At 43.1% G+C, this 12,746-nt stretch overlaps 1 protein-coding gene and 2 long non-coding RNA genes across 3 annotated transcripts in view; 1 reads left to right on the top strand and 2 right to left on the bottom strand.

The window, feature by feature from the left end:
- LOC112958793 overlaps positions 1-2,741 on the bottom strand; it is a 3,077-nt gene extending 336 nt beyond the window's left edge. The window contains exon 1 of the long non-coding RNA XR_003251505.1: positions 2,711-2,741. This is a non-coding gene — a long non-coding RNA (uncharacterized LOC112958793). The remainder of the gene's footprint in view (positions 1-2,710) is intronic.
- A 36-nt stretch (positions 2,742-2,777) lies between these two features.
- Positions 2,778-4,939, bottom strand: LOC112958786. Its single transcript, XR_003251501.1, has 3 exons — positions 4,890-4,939; positions 4,760-4,815; positions 2,778-2,798 (listed from the first exon to the last, which is right to left on the bottom strand). It is a non-coding gene; the product is annotated as an uncharacterized LOC112958786 (long non-coding RNA).
- Positions 4,940-5,272: 333 nt separating this feature from the next.
- Positions 5,273-10,988, top strand: CCDC51 (coiled-coil domain containing 51). Its single transcript, XM_026052659.1, has 5 exons — positions 5,273-5,413; positions 5,787-6,037; positions 6,162-6,508; positions 6,828-6,992; positions 8,198-10,988. The coding sequence occupies exons 3-5, from the start codon at positions 6,191-6,193 to the stop codon at positions 8,972-8,974; spliced, it is 1,260 nt and encodes a 419-aa protein (XP_025908444.1). The 5' UTR covers positions 5,273-5,413; positions 5,787-6,037; positions 6,162-6,190; the 3' UTR covers positions 8,975-10,988.
- Positions 10,989-12,746: the final 1,758 nt, after the last annotated feature.

Raw genomic sequence — 12,746 nt, 5'->3', positions numbered from 1 at the left:
ATGTTAGGCAGTTTTTACCCCACAGATGTTAGGCAGTTTTTACACCTTAGCTGCAGATTTAGTTCCTCAGAGTCAATTCCCACTAGCCCACCTACAAAACACACCACCCCACTACTAACTTTAACACCACTGTATATTCCCAACTTATTATCCAAGTAATTTGTGTTTTGATGTTACTGTTATGTTTGCAATCAAACATGCTTTATTCTAAATAAATAAATTCAGAGACCAAATTTCTCAAGGAACCAAATACACTCCTCAAATTGGCAAAAGAGCTAATTATTTCACTAATTCCTTTGCACCTTTGAGAATAATCCCATTGTTTACTTCTTAACAGTAGGATAATTACAATGAAAAAAGAGCTTTAATTAGCGTACATACTCAAACGTGTTTTTCTGTTCTCTTGATTGCAGCTGGGCTGCACAACAATAACAGATTTCAGCCAGCAAGTGCATGGGAAAAGCAAGATACTAGAAAACTTGGTTAACGCTCTGTTAAGTCTTACATTTCTTCCTTCTCTTTCATCATACATGAGTAAAAAAGCAATACAGTCACACGCTCAGGGCAACAGCTGATCAATCCACCAATCCAAGTCAGCATTTATTTCTATACTTTTCTGTTTTGAGTTAAACAGCTGCCATTCTGTCAGAGAGGCCACCAAGTGAACAGCATCTAGTGATTTCCTGATCATTCCTGCTTCTCCAATCATATTTACAACTACGGGAACGAAGACATCAGTATTCCTACAGGAGCCGGAGTCCCAGTTGGGATCAAAGCTCAACTGAAGCTGGTACTAGAATTACAAGAGCATCTGTGCAGTCCTATCATTGAAGGGAGTAAAGCGAGGTAAAAAGAACATAATGTATTAGCACACTAGAAGTACAATATAGTTTGTAACTGCTTTTCAGAGCACATGTAGAATATGATCAACTGAAAAAGAGATAAAAATATCAAGGCTACAACAAGATAAGCTGCAGGGGCTGACATGCCCTTGTAGAGTCACTCTAACAGCGTCGCCTTGCTCAGCCTCCTGGGAACAACAGTCTAGCCAACACAATAACTTAACAACCATTGTCTGCTGGGGCAAGCACTGGCTGAGGACCAGGTGACTGGATGATGAAATTCAATCTAGAAAAAGGTAGAGTAATAATGGCAGTAAAGTACTATCAAGAACTATTTAAGTACAGCTGAAATGCCCTGTATAGAACAGGTTTACAGAGGTAAGGCCACAGAAAAGAAGGCTCTATGCAGAGGACATAATCAACATTTGGTGAGATTCTACAGCAATAGAGGCTCAGTTGCTGTGGCACTGCTGGAAAGAATAAGCAGCAAAAAGTAACACCTAACAGTCTCTATAGAATGAAAAATATTCAACAGCTGGGTCCTGCAAAAAGCAGTGCTGGGACAAGTTTTACTGGACATTTTTGTCAGCGACCTGGACAACAAAGCAGAGTGAAACTTCCAGTTTTGCAGATCATGCTAAGCTCCTGTGGCTGCTCAAATGCCTCACCAAACGAAGAGGATTTCAGAAGGACCTTACAACGCAGGGCATAAAAATGCTTAAAACCATGCTGATGTGACACTGAACTCAGAAGCAGCAGTTACAACCCAGGAATGAAACATCGGAATTGTACACTGTACAAGCACTGGCGTACAAATCTTGAGTGCCAAGTGCAGTTTGGTCTCCACATCTCAAAAAGGTTGTAGGATGATCAGTAAAGATGCAGGGAAAGGCAGCTAAGATGACTGTGGGAGTGCAGCAATTTGCTCTCCACAGAAGTCAAAAAGGTTCAAATTCTTCAGCATGGAAATGAGAAGACTAGGAGGGAATTTCATCAAGATTAACAAAATTCTGAGGGCTGAAGGGAGGAAGAACACAGAACCACAATTCACTAGATCCTACAACAGTACAATGAGGGTCACTCACTAAAATAAGCATTTACTTTCAGAAAACCAAACTGATAATGAGTAACAAACTTCTGTAACTTCTTGCCCTGGAAGTCTGTGGAAGCAGAATATATAATTGGGTTCAGAAAAGATTAGTCAAATTGATGGACCACAGGCCAAAAACAGACCTCAAACAAATAGGTAGATGTATCCTTTAATATTCCTAATGCTGTAACTAAGAAAGATGGAGTTAAGGCAAGCAGACACACTCATATACTTGTCATAAACAGCATTTCCTACTTGTGCTGCTCAAGACAAAAATGAGGCTGGGTGGAAGGTCAGCCTGAAGCACTGCAGCATTTCTGACTGGTATGGACTCCATCCCCTCTCGTCCTGAGGCAGTTTCCCTGTGTGAGCCCTGTGCAATGGACACATACAGCTCTGTGTCCAAGCTGCACAGAAAGAGTTTGGCAATACACTCCGTGCCAGAATGGACTTTACAGTCACTAGGGCAAAACAGCTGAAGCCAGACTAAGTTACAAGTCACAGCATTTTTTCTGCCAGGAATCTTCTGCTCATGAAAATAAAAAAAAAACATCCTCTAAGAGAACAAAGCCTGGATTTGTTAAACGTTTAGGACTGTGGCAAAGCCTACGTGGTTCTTAATATATGTGGAAAGAAAAGACTGAGTGTACTAAAGGAAGGGCAAAAATGCCTCTGTACTACCCCCAAAAGAAGTCAGTTCACCAAGCATACTATTGTAGCTGTTAAACTAGAAGTTTTACAGGTACAATTTTTCCTATCATTTTGGCACCTCACTTACCGAGGGGCCCTTTTCCAGCAGCTTTTGCTTTCATCTCCTCAAGTTTCTTTTGTTCCTCCTTCTGCTTTTGCTTAAATGCCAGATCTGTCTAAAGAAAAGAACAGAGTCTGTTAACATCTCCTCTTAAGAAAATACTAAAAACCTAACACACCTAACAGAAGCAAAATGGCTGCATACTATTCAACATGGAAAACCTTTCAGAACTGAACTAGAACATGGAGCTTTAACTCTGTTAAATCACTTAACTCCAATGTTTAAAAAACATCATTTCCCACACCATAATCCCACTCTGCCTTTCGACTGACAGATACACACACTAAAACCATTCAGTAATATGCTACCACTCATAACAAGAACCTTTATGCCTTAGAAGTATTTTTGAAAATTGTTCCACAATGTTAGTAATTTTTGCAGTTTTCCTTTAAAGACTCTTCAATAAATTTGTAGAATTTATCCCACGCTAATTCCAAGAAGAGTAACGTAATTGCTGACAAATCCTACATGCGAGTCAGCTGTTGAATCTCGCTGCTAGAACAGACTCCAGAGCTGTTCTGCAGTTATCCTTTTGACAAATACTCTTCAGGGACAACGTGTCTGAAAGGGACTCGAGCCATCTCGCTCAGCACTCAGGATACACTAGCCTGAGTATCTTAGACAACTGAGATACTATAGATTTCTCACTAACCTAGTCCATAGCCCAAATATCTTTACAACTGGAAAGATTTCCTCTTCCTTAATCTAAAGCTTCCTTAGCTACATATAAGCCTATTACTTCTTCTATTTATATCACACAAAATAGAATATTGTGTTTTTCTCTGCAGGTTTTACCTGTGGGTTTCTCTTCTGCAGACTAATATATCCTAGGAAATATTCCTTCCCATTCATCCATTTTTTTTTAAAATATACAAAGTGAGCCCACATGTGCTTGCAATATTGAGAGCAAAAAAAAATATTACATTCTATGTTTGAGACACGAAGATGTTCAGACATCTTGATTTTTTTCTTTTCTTTTGCAACATCTGATTTTGCTGGTTCACGTTCTAATGCTACAGCTAAGGTACAGTCTAAGTCTCAAAGTCTAACACGCATTAGATGATGCAGCCCCACAGTTCAGCCAATCATTCTCTCTGTATTTTACAAGATGATTATCCTTATCAAGGAACGGGAATTAGCACATACATTTGATTAAACACATCAAGGTTCTTCCCCCCAATTTTCTCCAAATTGTGAAGATTATTTTGAACACTAATCTTGTCCTCCTATAGTACGTGGCTCCTCCAAATTTTCTGCTGCCTACCAAGAGAATAAGCAGCGTTGCCAGTAAGTTAGTCAACCAACCAAACCAGTAATGAAAACAATACCAGAACACAAACCAAAACAAAATATTACAAACCCAGTTTGGTGTATGTAACTGGTTTCCAGTGTGGCGTTCCCCTCACACACACGTCAAGCCTTTCTAGAACAGGCTGCTAAGTGACTTAGGGGGACGCTGTGTGAGTCGGCACCCAACACCCCCTCGCTACCATTCCCCTCACGTCCATGGCACTGCCAGGCTATAAAAACACAACCTGCCTGGGTTTGCTGCTGTTTCACTCCTGCTCCCTCCTGCTTATTCCTCATCATGGTACTGCAATTCGGATGCCTGTAATCTAGGTTCAGTTAATCACAGTATTTCTCTGGGAATAAGTGTAAACTCACTGTCCAGGCCACAGGTTTCTCTTCCCTTTCCAAGGAGGGCAGGAGGTGTCACACCCGCCCTTTCCCGGCCTCACTTCCCCATGAACTTTCCATATTTTCCCTGCAGGGAGTCTCCTCCATCCTTCGTGATCCTCAGCAATAACCGCTTCAGCCTCCAAGCCATTCCCAATCCCGAAGTGGGAGATTCATTAGATTTAAGTAATTTTAAGCTAAACTGCTCCATAAACCTCGTTGTTTTCCCACCCTACCACCCGTCCCGGGACCTCATTACCTCGTGAGACCCCAGCCCGACGAGGCCGAGCGGGACGAGGGGGGTAACGGGGGGGCGCCGCCCGGCGAGGCCCGACCTACCTCATCCAGGTCTTTCGACTGCTTCTTCGGCTGCTTCAGCGGCTTCTTCTTGCCGCCTGCAAAGAGAGGGGAGCCCGTGAGGCCGCGAGGAGCCGCCGCGCCCGCTCCCGGGCCGCCCGCCCGCCCTTACCCTCTCGGCCCGACATGGCGCCCGCTCCGCCGCGCTGCCGGCGCCTCGCGCGCGCGCCCACGTCCCGCTGCTTCCGCCCGGCCGCCGCCGCTTCCGCCACAGCTTCCGCCCGGCTGCAGTCTCTTCCGCCCGGCCGCCGCCGCCGCTTCCGCCACAGCTTCCGCCCGGCCGCCGCCGCTTCCGCCGCGGGCGGCGCGCGGGCAGGTAGGCGGCGGTGGCGGCTCCGCGTTCCCCTTCCCGTCCCCTCAGCGGCCGGCGCGGAGCGGAGCGGAGCGGCCCCTGCGCGGGGAAGGGCGCCCGCGGGCCCCGCGGAGCAGCAGCGCGGCCGCCCTGCCCGCAGCGGCGCCGGCGAGAGACGCCCCGGGCGCGGTTTGCGCCGGCTCCGCCGCTCGGGCGGCCGCATGGGCCTTTCTCGGGCCGTTCCCGTCCTTGCGCTACGCGGAGCCGCCCGCGGTCACACGGACCTCAGCTGAGGCCTCATTGAGACGTTTTCCCCGTTAAAAGTGCTCAGAGGAACGCACTAAGTAGGAAATTAAAATCTTATTTACATACTAACAATTTAAGCTGGGATTAGTTGTCTTTTTTTTTTTTGGGGGGGGGGGGAAGCAAGAATTTAAGCTCATCTTAAAATGCAGCTCTGAGTGCATTTGTTGCCTGATACTTAACGACCTTGTGGCTGTTCCCCGTGTTTGATATTTCTAGGTGACTTCATGACAAAACCAGTGGGGTTCAGTTAATGCCCTTGTATTTTCACTCAGTTCCTCATGTGTTTGACTCTCCGTCCTTCAACACTTTCACATTTATAAGATGCAGGGAATGGACAACCCTGTTTCTTTTCTCCTCAAGCTTCTTTTTATCCTTTTTTTTTTTTTTTCCCCCTTCTGTACTCCTTTTCAGAAGAGATAGCAACAGAAACACTGTGTTTTAAACTGCAGTATGAAAGCCTATGGCAGAAATTCCCTTGGGAAGCACTTTGTGGATCTGAACATTGTGTTACTCTGAAGCTGACGCAGGTTCTGCCCACGAGCCCTATTCAGGATGAAGTGAGCTAGTAATCCAGAGCCATGGTGGAGGTGCTTATTAAGGAGGAAAAAGTGGGAATCTGTGGCAGAACTACCTTTTGGTGAAAATCCTGGAAATTCTCATAGGTAAGTAGTGTGTCAAACTAATGATGACTTAGCAATTCTTGAATTTTACTTGAGTTTTAGCATGTTTGTTTACTTTTAAGTAATACTTACAGGTTTTTTTTTTTAATTTTTTTCATTCTTATAGCACTTTTATTTAGCAACTAAATTCAAGACATGGGGCCAATGAAATATAAATCCAGCGTGTCCTCAGTGTCGAGCGGCCTGCAGTATCACCGTTCCTTGGTGAAACGGAGCCAAAAAATGAATTTGTGCGTTATAAGGACTTACTGCTCATCAGCACCCAAGAGGCCCGAGGTGAAGTCTTCAGCAGAAACAGCCTTGCGCCTCCTTAATCGCCTGACAGAAACGGGGACCGCGATGGGCCGAAACTCCCTTCACAAAATATCCACAATGTGCAAGAGTTGGTGGGACAGATATGAGGAGTTTGTTGGGCTTAATGAAGTGCGAGAGGCTCAGGGAAAAGTGACGCAGGTAAATACAGAGAAAATGTGGAAATTTGAGAGGTTTAATTGAACTATGTGAAATTTAATCACTGGCTCTGAGGCAAAAAAAAAAAAAAAAAAGGTTTCCAAAGAGTCACATGTCTTTTCTAACGGGCTGCCCAGACACCATAAACTTGTCCCAGCCTATGCACATTAGTAAATGTATTTTATCCTGTAGATTTTAATGTGTTTTTTTGTGTTTATTCTTGTTTGTTTGTTTTTTTTCCTTCTTTTTTCCAAATTCACATAATCAACATTTTAGATCTGTTTTGTAGCAAGACTCTAAAATAAAAAATCTCTCTTCTCAGGCTGAAAATGTCTTTATGGTAGCTCGAGGGATAGTACGAGAGGCTCGTGAAAATGTAGAAGCCCAACAAATTAAACTGAAGGAAGTTCGGGACCGCTTAGACAGGGTCTCTCGGGATGACACCCAGTATTTAGAGCTGGCTACTCTGGAACACAGGTTGCTGCAGGTAATTGTTGGTACTCGAGTGCTGGCAAATATGATGAAATGTCGTGTGTTGTGCTTCCTTGCTAGCGACTGTTTTTGCAGTTAAAATTGAATTTTGAAATACAATGGTCTGAGTTAATTTCTAATGATCTTGTTTTGGGTCTTGTATGAGTATTTGGGTCTAGTATTCAGTCTAGTATGCAAACCATTTGCTAATATTGAAATATGTAGTGAATTTGGAGAAGAAAGCTGAAGATAGTGAGCCTAGAAAATTAATTCTTTGAGGGAAGAGAAGTACATGGATAGTCGATTAAAAAACTGGGATTTGATGAATTTTGCTTCCAGGTGATGAGAAAAGTTCATTCCTGGTTGTTAATCCATGAAAAACTCTCCCAGCTGCCTTCTCTCTGGCTGCAATGCCCAAGAAATTTATGGAAGTCTTTGTCAGGGAGCCACAGGGTGGAGGCTGCGCCATGAGGGAGGCCAAGCAGGGAGCTGAGGTGGCCGCTGTGCAGGCCGGAGCTGTGCCATGGGGCACAGTCCCACACCTCGAGCACTGCATCAGCAGAGCTGGCAACAGGAGCAGGTTCCAGCCCAGCAATCAGCAGAGGAAAGCGAGCAAGGCAAGGCCAAGCTCAGGGCAGGAGATCCGAATGACGCTTCACGAACAGTAGGGAATGGACCTGGAAGCAGGTGCAGCTTTGAGAAAGCTCCAGCAAGGAGTCGGTGCCCAGGCCTGAGCTAAAGTTGCTCCTGGATCCATGTGCAGAGCATCAGGAAAGCACCAAAGGCAGCTGTTAAGGCAGTGGATCGGGTGAATGAGACTCCAGGAAGATTAGAGCTAAGCAAGATTATGAGCAAAGGTAAAACTGAACCAAACCAAAGTGTGACAAGGAGTTTTGGGGAGAGAAAGCATCAGGACAGAGAGAGACTGAGAAAGACCTTGCCCCTTCACACTGCTTTTATGTCTTCAGTATGTGGCAGGTTCCTGTGTAGAGTCTTCAGCTGTAATTCTTGATGACTTTCTCCATTTCTTAGTTTTGTCTAAATAGTGTCTCACTGATTTTAGCAGTATAATAAAGAAAATCCCACAAAGGATTTTCTCCTGCAACAAGACTAATGAAAGAGTGAAAGTGGAGCACATTCATCTGCACTGTTTCTTTTTTAAATACAGACTTTTTAGCTTCACAGCACACCTTTTCCTTCAACTCACTGTGTTTCTTGCAGGAAGAGAAGAGATACCGAGCTGCCTATTTAAATGCAGAAGAATCTGAGCGAGAAAAATTCTCTCTTTTCTCTGCAGCTGTAAGGGAAAGTCATGAGAAAGAGCGAACAAGAGCTGAAAAAACAAAGAACTGGTCCATTATTGGTTCTGTACTGGGAGCGATTATAGGTGTTCTTGGTTCCACCTACGTTAATCGAGTAAGGCTGCAAGAATTAAAAGTCCTGGTGCTTGAAGCACAGAAAGGGCCAATAAGTCTGCAAGAAGCCATCAAAGAGCAGGCCTCCAGCCATTCCTTACAGCAAAAGGATCTCAGTGATATCATAGCAGACCTGAAAAACATGCTGCAAACAAGGACATCACAGGAAATAAAAGAAGGTGTCTTGTTAGTTAAAGAAGACAGGAATGACTCCTTTAAAATAGATTCTCTTTTAATTCCCTTAAAAGAACAGCTAAGCTACACTAAACAAGTCAGTTCATGCCTGGGGAATTTACAGCAGCAGTTTAGCAGTTTGCAGGAAAGTATAGCACAAATGGTGTCTGAAATGCAGAACGTTAAACGTGCAGTTCATGCTAGACCCACGGAAAGAGTGGTGCCCAGGTCTCCCGTGGAGGGCAAGGAGCAGGTTTCTGCGGTGAAAGACGTGATTTTGGAGTTGTATGATACAGAACGGAGGCTAGAAACACAAATGAAGAGAAATACTGTTTACAGCACGGCGCTGACATGCGCGATGTTTGCTTTCACTCTGCCAGTACTGTATGTTATATTTAAAGGAAACTGAGCTCTAATTAATTAACAGAATTTACTAGATTAATAAAAGTAAGCTTGCACTCTAAGCAGTTAGAGTACAACGTCAAGGAACTGTTCGTTAGCATTTTCTCATTATGCTTTTTTTCTGTATAGTTGGGAAACTTGTAATGTCTGTCTCCAGGTGCAGACAGTGTGTTAATAATCAACGTGGGGCAGTTTCAGCTCCTCGAGCAAAGGAGGTCCTCCCGTTTCAACTGCTGTATGTTTTTTACTATCTAGTTTTGTGTATCTTGCAAGCCAGTAACTTGCACTCCAGAGCTGTATTCATGATTTTCTGTTTAAATGAATCGTTTAATCTGCCATTCAGTACTTTATGTATAATCCTTTACAATTTTGCTCCCTATTTCTTCCTAATTGTTCAGTTTGTCCATGCACAGGCTTCTGGGAGTTGCCTTACAAAGGGACTGAAATATTTGCCCTGAAGATATCCTTTTTTTTTTTTTTCTTTTTTCTTGAAGATGTGTGGCAATGATAGGATATGGCAAACGTCAGGGATCATATGATCATGGGAGGATTGAAATCACCATGAGACCTGCGTCTATACAGCCAGATGATGCATTTAAAATACATATAGTAGCTTTCTCTTAAGACTATTTATCATCATGTATCCAAAAGCTTTTCTAGAGCTTTAGCTATTTGTTACTGATATCTCTATATCCTTAAGGTTTACAGGCACGAAGGAGAGGGAAGAGATGGGTAAGATGATGTTCGCTTTGCTGATGCAGACTGATTTTGTCCTGTATCATTCCCTCGCTAGTTTGTGCTTTCAGTGATTCTCTGGGAAGCAGTCACTTCCTAATTCCTTCCAGTATCTTTTCTTGGAATATTTTCCACTTCTTCATTTTTCAGCTTCTTCACAGCAAGTGAAAATTGGTACTTTTAAGCCGCTGTGTTAGGGACAATAGTATTAGGAAAACTACGCCAAAATAATGCTTGGAAAAAAAAATAAATTTCCAGCTGCCTGCTTTTTCTGAAGGGGGCAAAGAATGGCTGATTGAAGGATAACTCTCTAATCAGCTAAGCATCAATACTCACACATAGCCCAGAGCAAGGTTGTCTGTATTGCACTGATAAGATACAGTTTCCTCTCCCAATTGTAGCAGACAGTCCCAGTTTGGAACCCCTGCTCTATCGAGTACCTATGCGAAACCTTTGCTGGGGACGGACAGACAATCTCACTTCGTGCTGTAGTGCCTTGGTGTCAGCATTTCACAGTGACTAAGCTGTTTAGTATACAGTCTGCTATTTATTTTTCTGTCAGTCTTCTCTGCTTTCTTCTCCCCATTAAAGAGATTAAAAGAGATTGAGGTTTTGACTGTAAACTCTTAACGTTGTAAGATCTTTGGGACAGGGATGATTGCTCTGTGAGGCATCAACCTTTTCTGGAATCATTAGGTACTATCATAACATGATTGAATAAACAGTATTAGGAATGATCGTGATGATTCACTGCTTATAAGTGAGATCAAGTTTGGTCGGTGTTTTGGGGGAGGACTGTTGCTGATTTATGTGTTGATTATTTGGATTTTAAAGTGCATAATAAGCACTTGTTAGGGAAACTGTATGAACCAATGGCAGGCACTGATATCTGGGATAAAAATACTTCTTCAAGAAGCACATGCATAGTTTACAAATTCTCAGGCCTCTAATGTTTCATTTTCTCACTACACAAATGTTTCTACAGATTATCCTTCCAGTAGGAGCTTGGTGAAAATCAGAGACAAGTACATAATGAAAGGGGAGAGGAGAGCATAATGGATCCTATTTATAATTTACCAACAGTACTCACTGAGAATTCTGCAAAAACAAATCCAGTTTGACTGAGTGAATTTAGCTCCTCCTTATTAGGCTGTGGCTGAATTTTGGAGATGGAGCATCACTGAAGAGCTTGTTTATATGACTTGTTTAAAGCCATACGACGACGGATTTAAAATGCTCTAAATGTTAGGCAGATAAGCTTGAATATCTAGGCAACACTTTGCTCACTGAATTGTGCTTGTTTGGATTGTGGCATGAGCAGTGAACAGAAGTATAAGGTTGAACTTGGATACAGTAGAGTACAAAAGCTAGGGTTGTTTATTGATCTGTTTTCTTCCTATTTAAACAACAGTAGCTTTAACATTATCTAGTGTTGCAGGAGAAGTCAGTCGTTGGGTTCAGCAGCAAATAAATTTAATAGTCTAGTAGACACTGGACTAAATCTGATGTGAATGAGAGCCTGAAGTGCATAGCCTTGAATCTGAGAAAGCTCAACAGTGTGATACATAGTGTGAGAATATCTGGATTTTATCCTTTGCAGGGTGTTTGGAGGGTTCAGGAACAGGTTCTGCATGTGCAGTGTTGTACAACTGGCAGAAATCACTGATACGATTGATTGCAACAGTTCTTAACGAGCTATTTTAGTAAAAGAATAGTCCTCTGGTGCATATCTATGGGTTATTAGCGGACTTTTGCTTCTGGAATGGGGCCTCTCGGCTCTGTGTGAGCAAAGTCCTCCCTGGGCAGGAAGGCCCAGCCGGCTGTGCTGGGCAGCGAGCAGGGCTGGTGCCTCCCAGGGAGGCCAGGGACTTGCCTGTTTGGTCCCTGCCAAAGCGTTTTGAGATCCTAATGTTCCCTAAGAAACCCCTCTTAACTCAGAAGCAGAAGCCTAGTGATATGGAAAAAAACATATAATAACGGCAGTACAGACTTTTAACAATAGATGCATTTTCAAGAGAAAACTTGCCATTCCTTCCACTCAGGAAGGCAGTATCGAGTAGTGTTTATGAACACACAATAAAAGTGTTATACTCAGTGTCACAATGTGTGTGTATACATATATGTATTTATTTATATTTATTCTTGAGGTTTGAATGTTCCAGCAGTCTGAGATTCTGGTGGCAAATTACAGGTGCTCCCACTGATGTAATTGTAACCATGTGTTTGGCAGAGACAAGGAGAACTTTCTTTTAGAGAATTCCCACAAATGGAACAAATTTACTTTCCTCGTGGTGGATTTGAAGACTGATAGAAATACCCTACCTAGGAGCAGCATTGAGATGAGCCGTCAGATTTAGACTTGTGAGCTGGAAAGAGAGACACCAAGCTGGTTTGTCCACAGCTTCTTTAGAACAGAATTTCATTGCCAGTCTCTAGCTAGATTAGTTAAAGACTTAGTCTTTAGTTAGATTTCTGTCCTGCCACCCAGAAGGATATAGAAGTGCAATTTCTGGTGTTTAGCGATTGCTAATTAGTATAAAGTATTCAGCAAAAGTACAGCAAAAAATATAAAGGCTAAGTTAGATAGGACAGAGTTTCTATTTTGAAGGAGAATCAAATGTGTAATTATTGTTGTGGCAAGCCTTTGAAGTTTCCATCATGGAAAGTCTGTAAGAAGAGTTTAGATAAACATCACTAGGACCAATGCAGGTGTAAGTGGCTTCTGCCCTGAAACAAGCTGGATTCAGTCAAGAGCTTTCAAACTTTTTGTTCCAAGGGCCCCTTTTCTTTTTTCATAAAGCCTCCCAGATTTGCACTCCTGCCATAAGCCTTTGATTTTAAATGGCTGTGGCCTTCGCTGGCCTTGGTGCAAATTTGCCTGAAGCGAAGATCATCCTGCTTGAATAGTGGCACATCATGAGTTCTCAGGAAGGTCCCTGGGCTTCAAGACTCGTTAAGAGATGAAATCCATGTTGATTCAGGGTGTCCATCGCCCAGCTGTCCCTAAGAGGTTGGTGCCTGCAGTCTGCTTTGGGAAATAGATC

The sequence above is a fragment of the Nothoprocta perdicaria genome, unplaced genomic scaffold (assembly GCF_003342845.1).
Source record: "Nothoprocta perdicaria isolate Ctin4 unplaced genomic scaffold, notPer1 scaffold_9, whole genome shotgun sequence".
In the NCBI taxonomy this organism is placed as follows: Eukaryota; Metazoa; Chordata; class Aves; order Tinamiformes; family Tinamidae; genus Nothoprocta; species Nothoprocta perdicaria.
The sequence above is the reverse complement of the archived record's forward strand: the minus strand, read 5'-3'. Positions and strand labels throughout refer to the sequence as shown.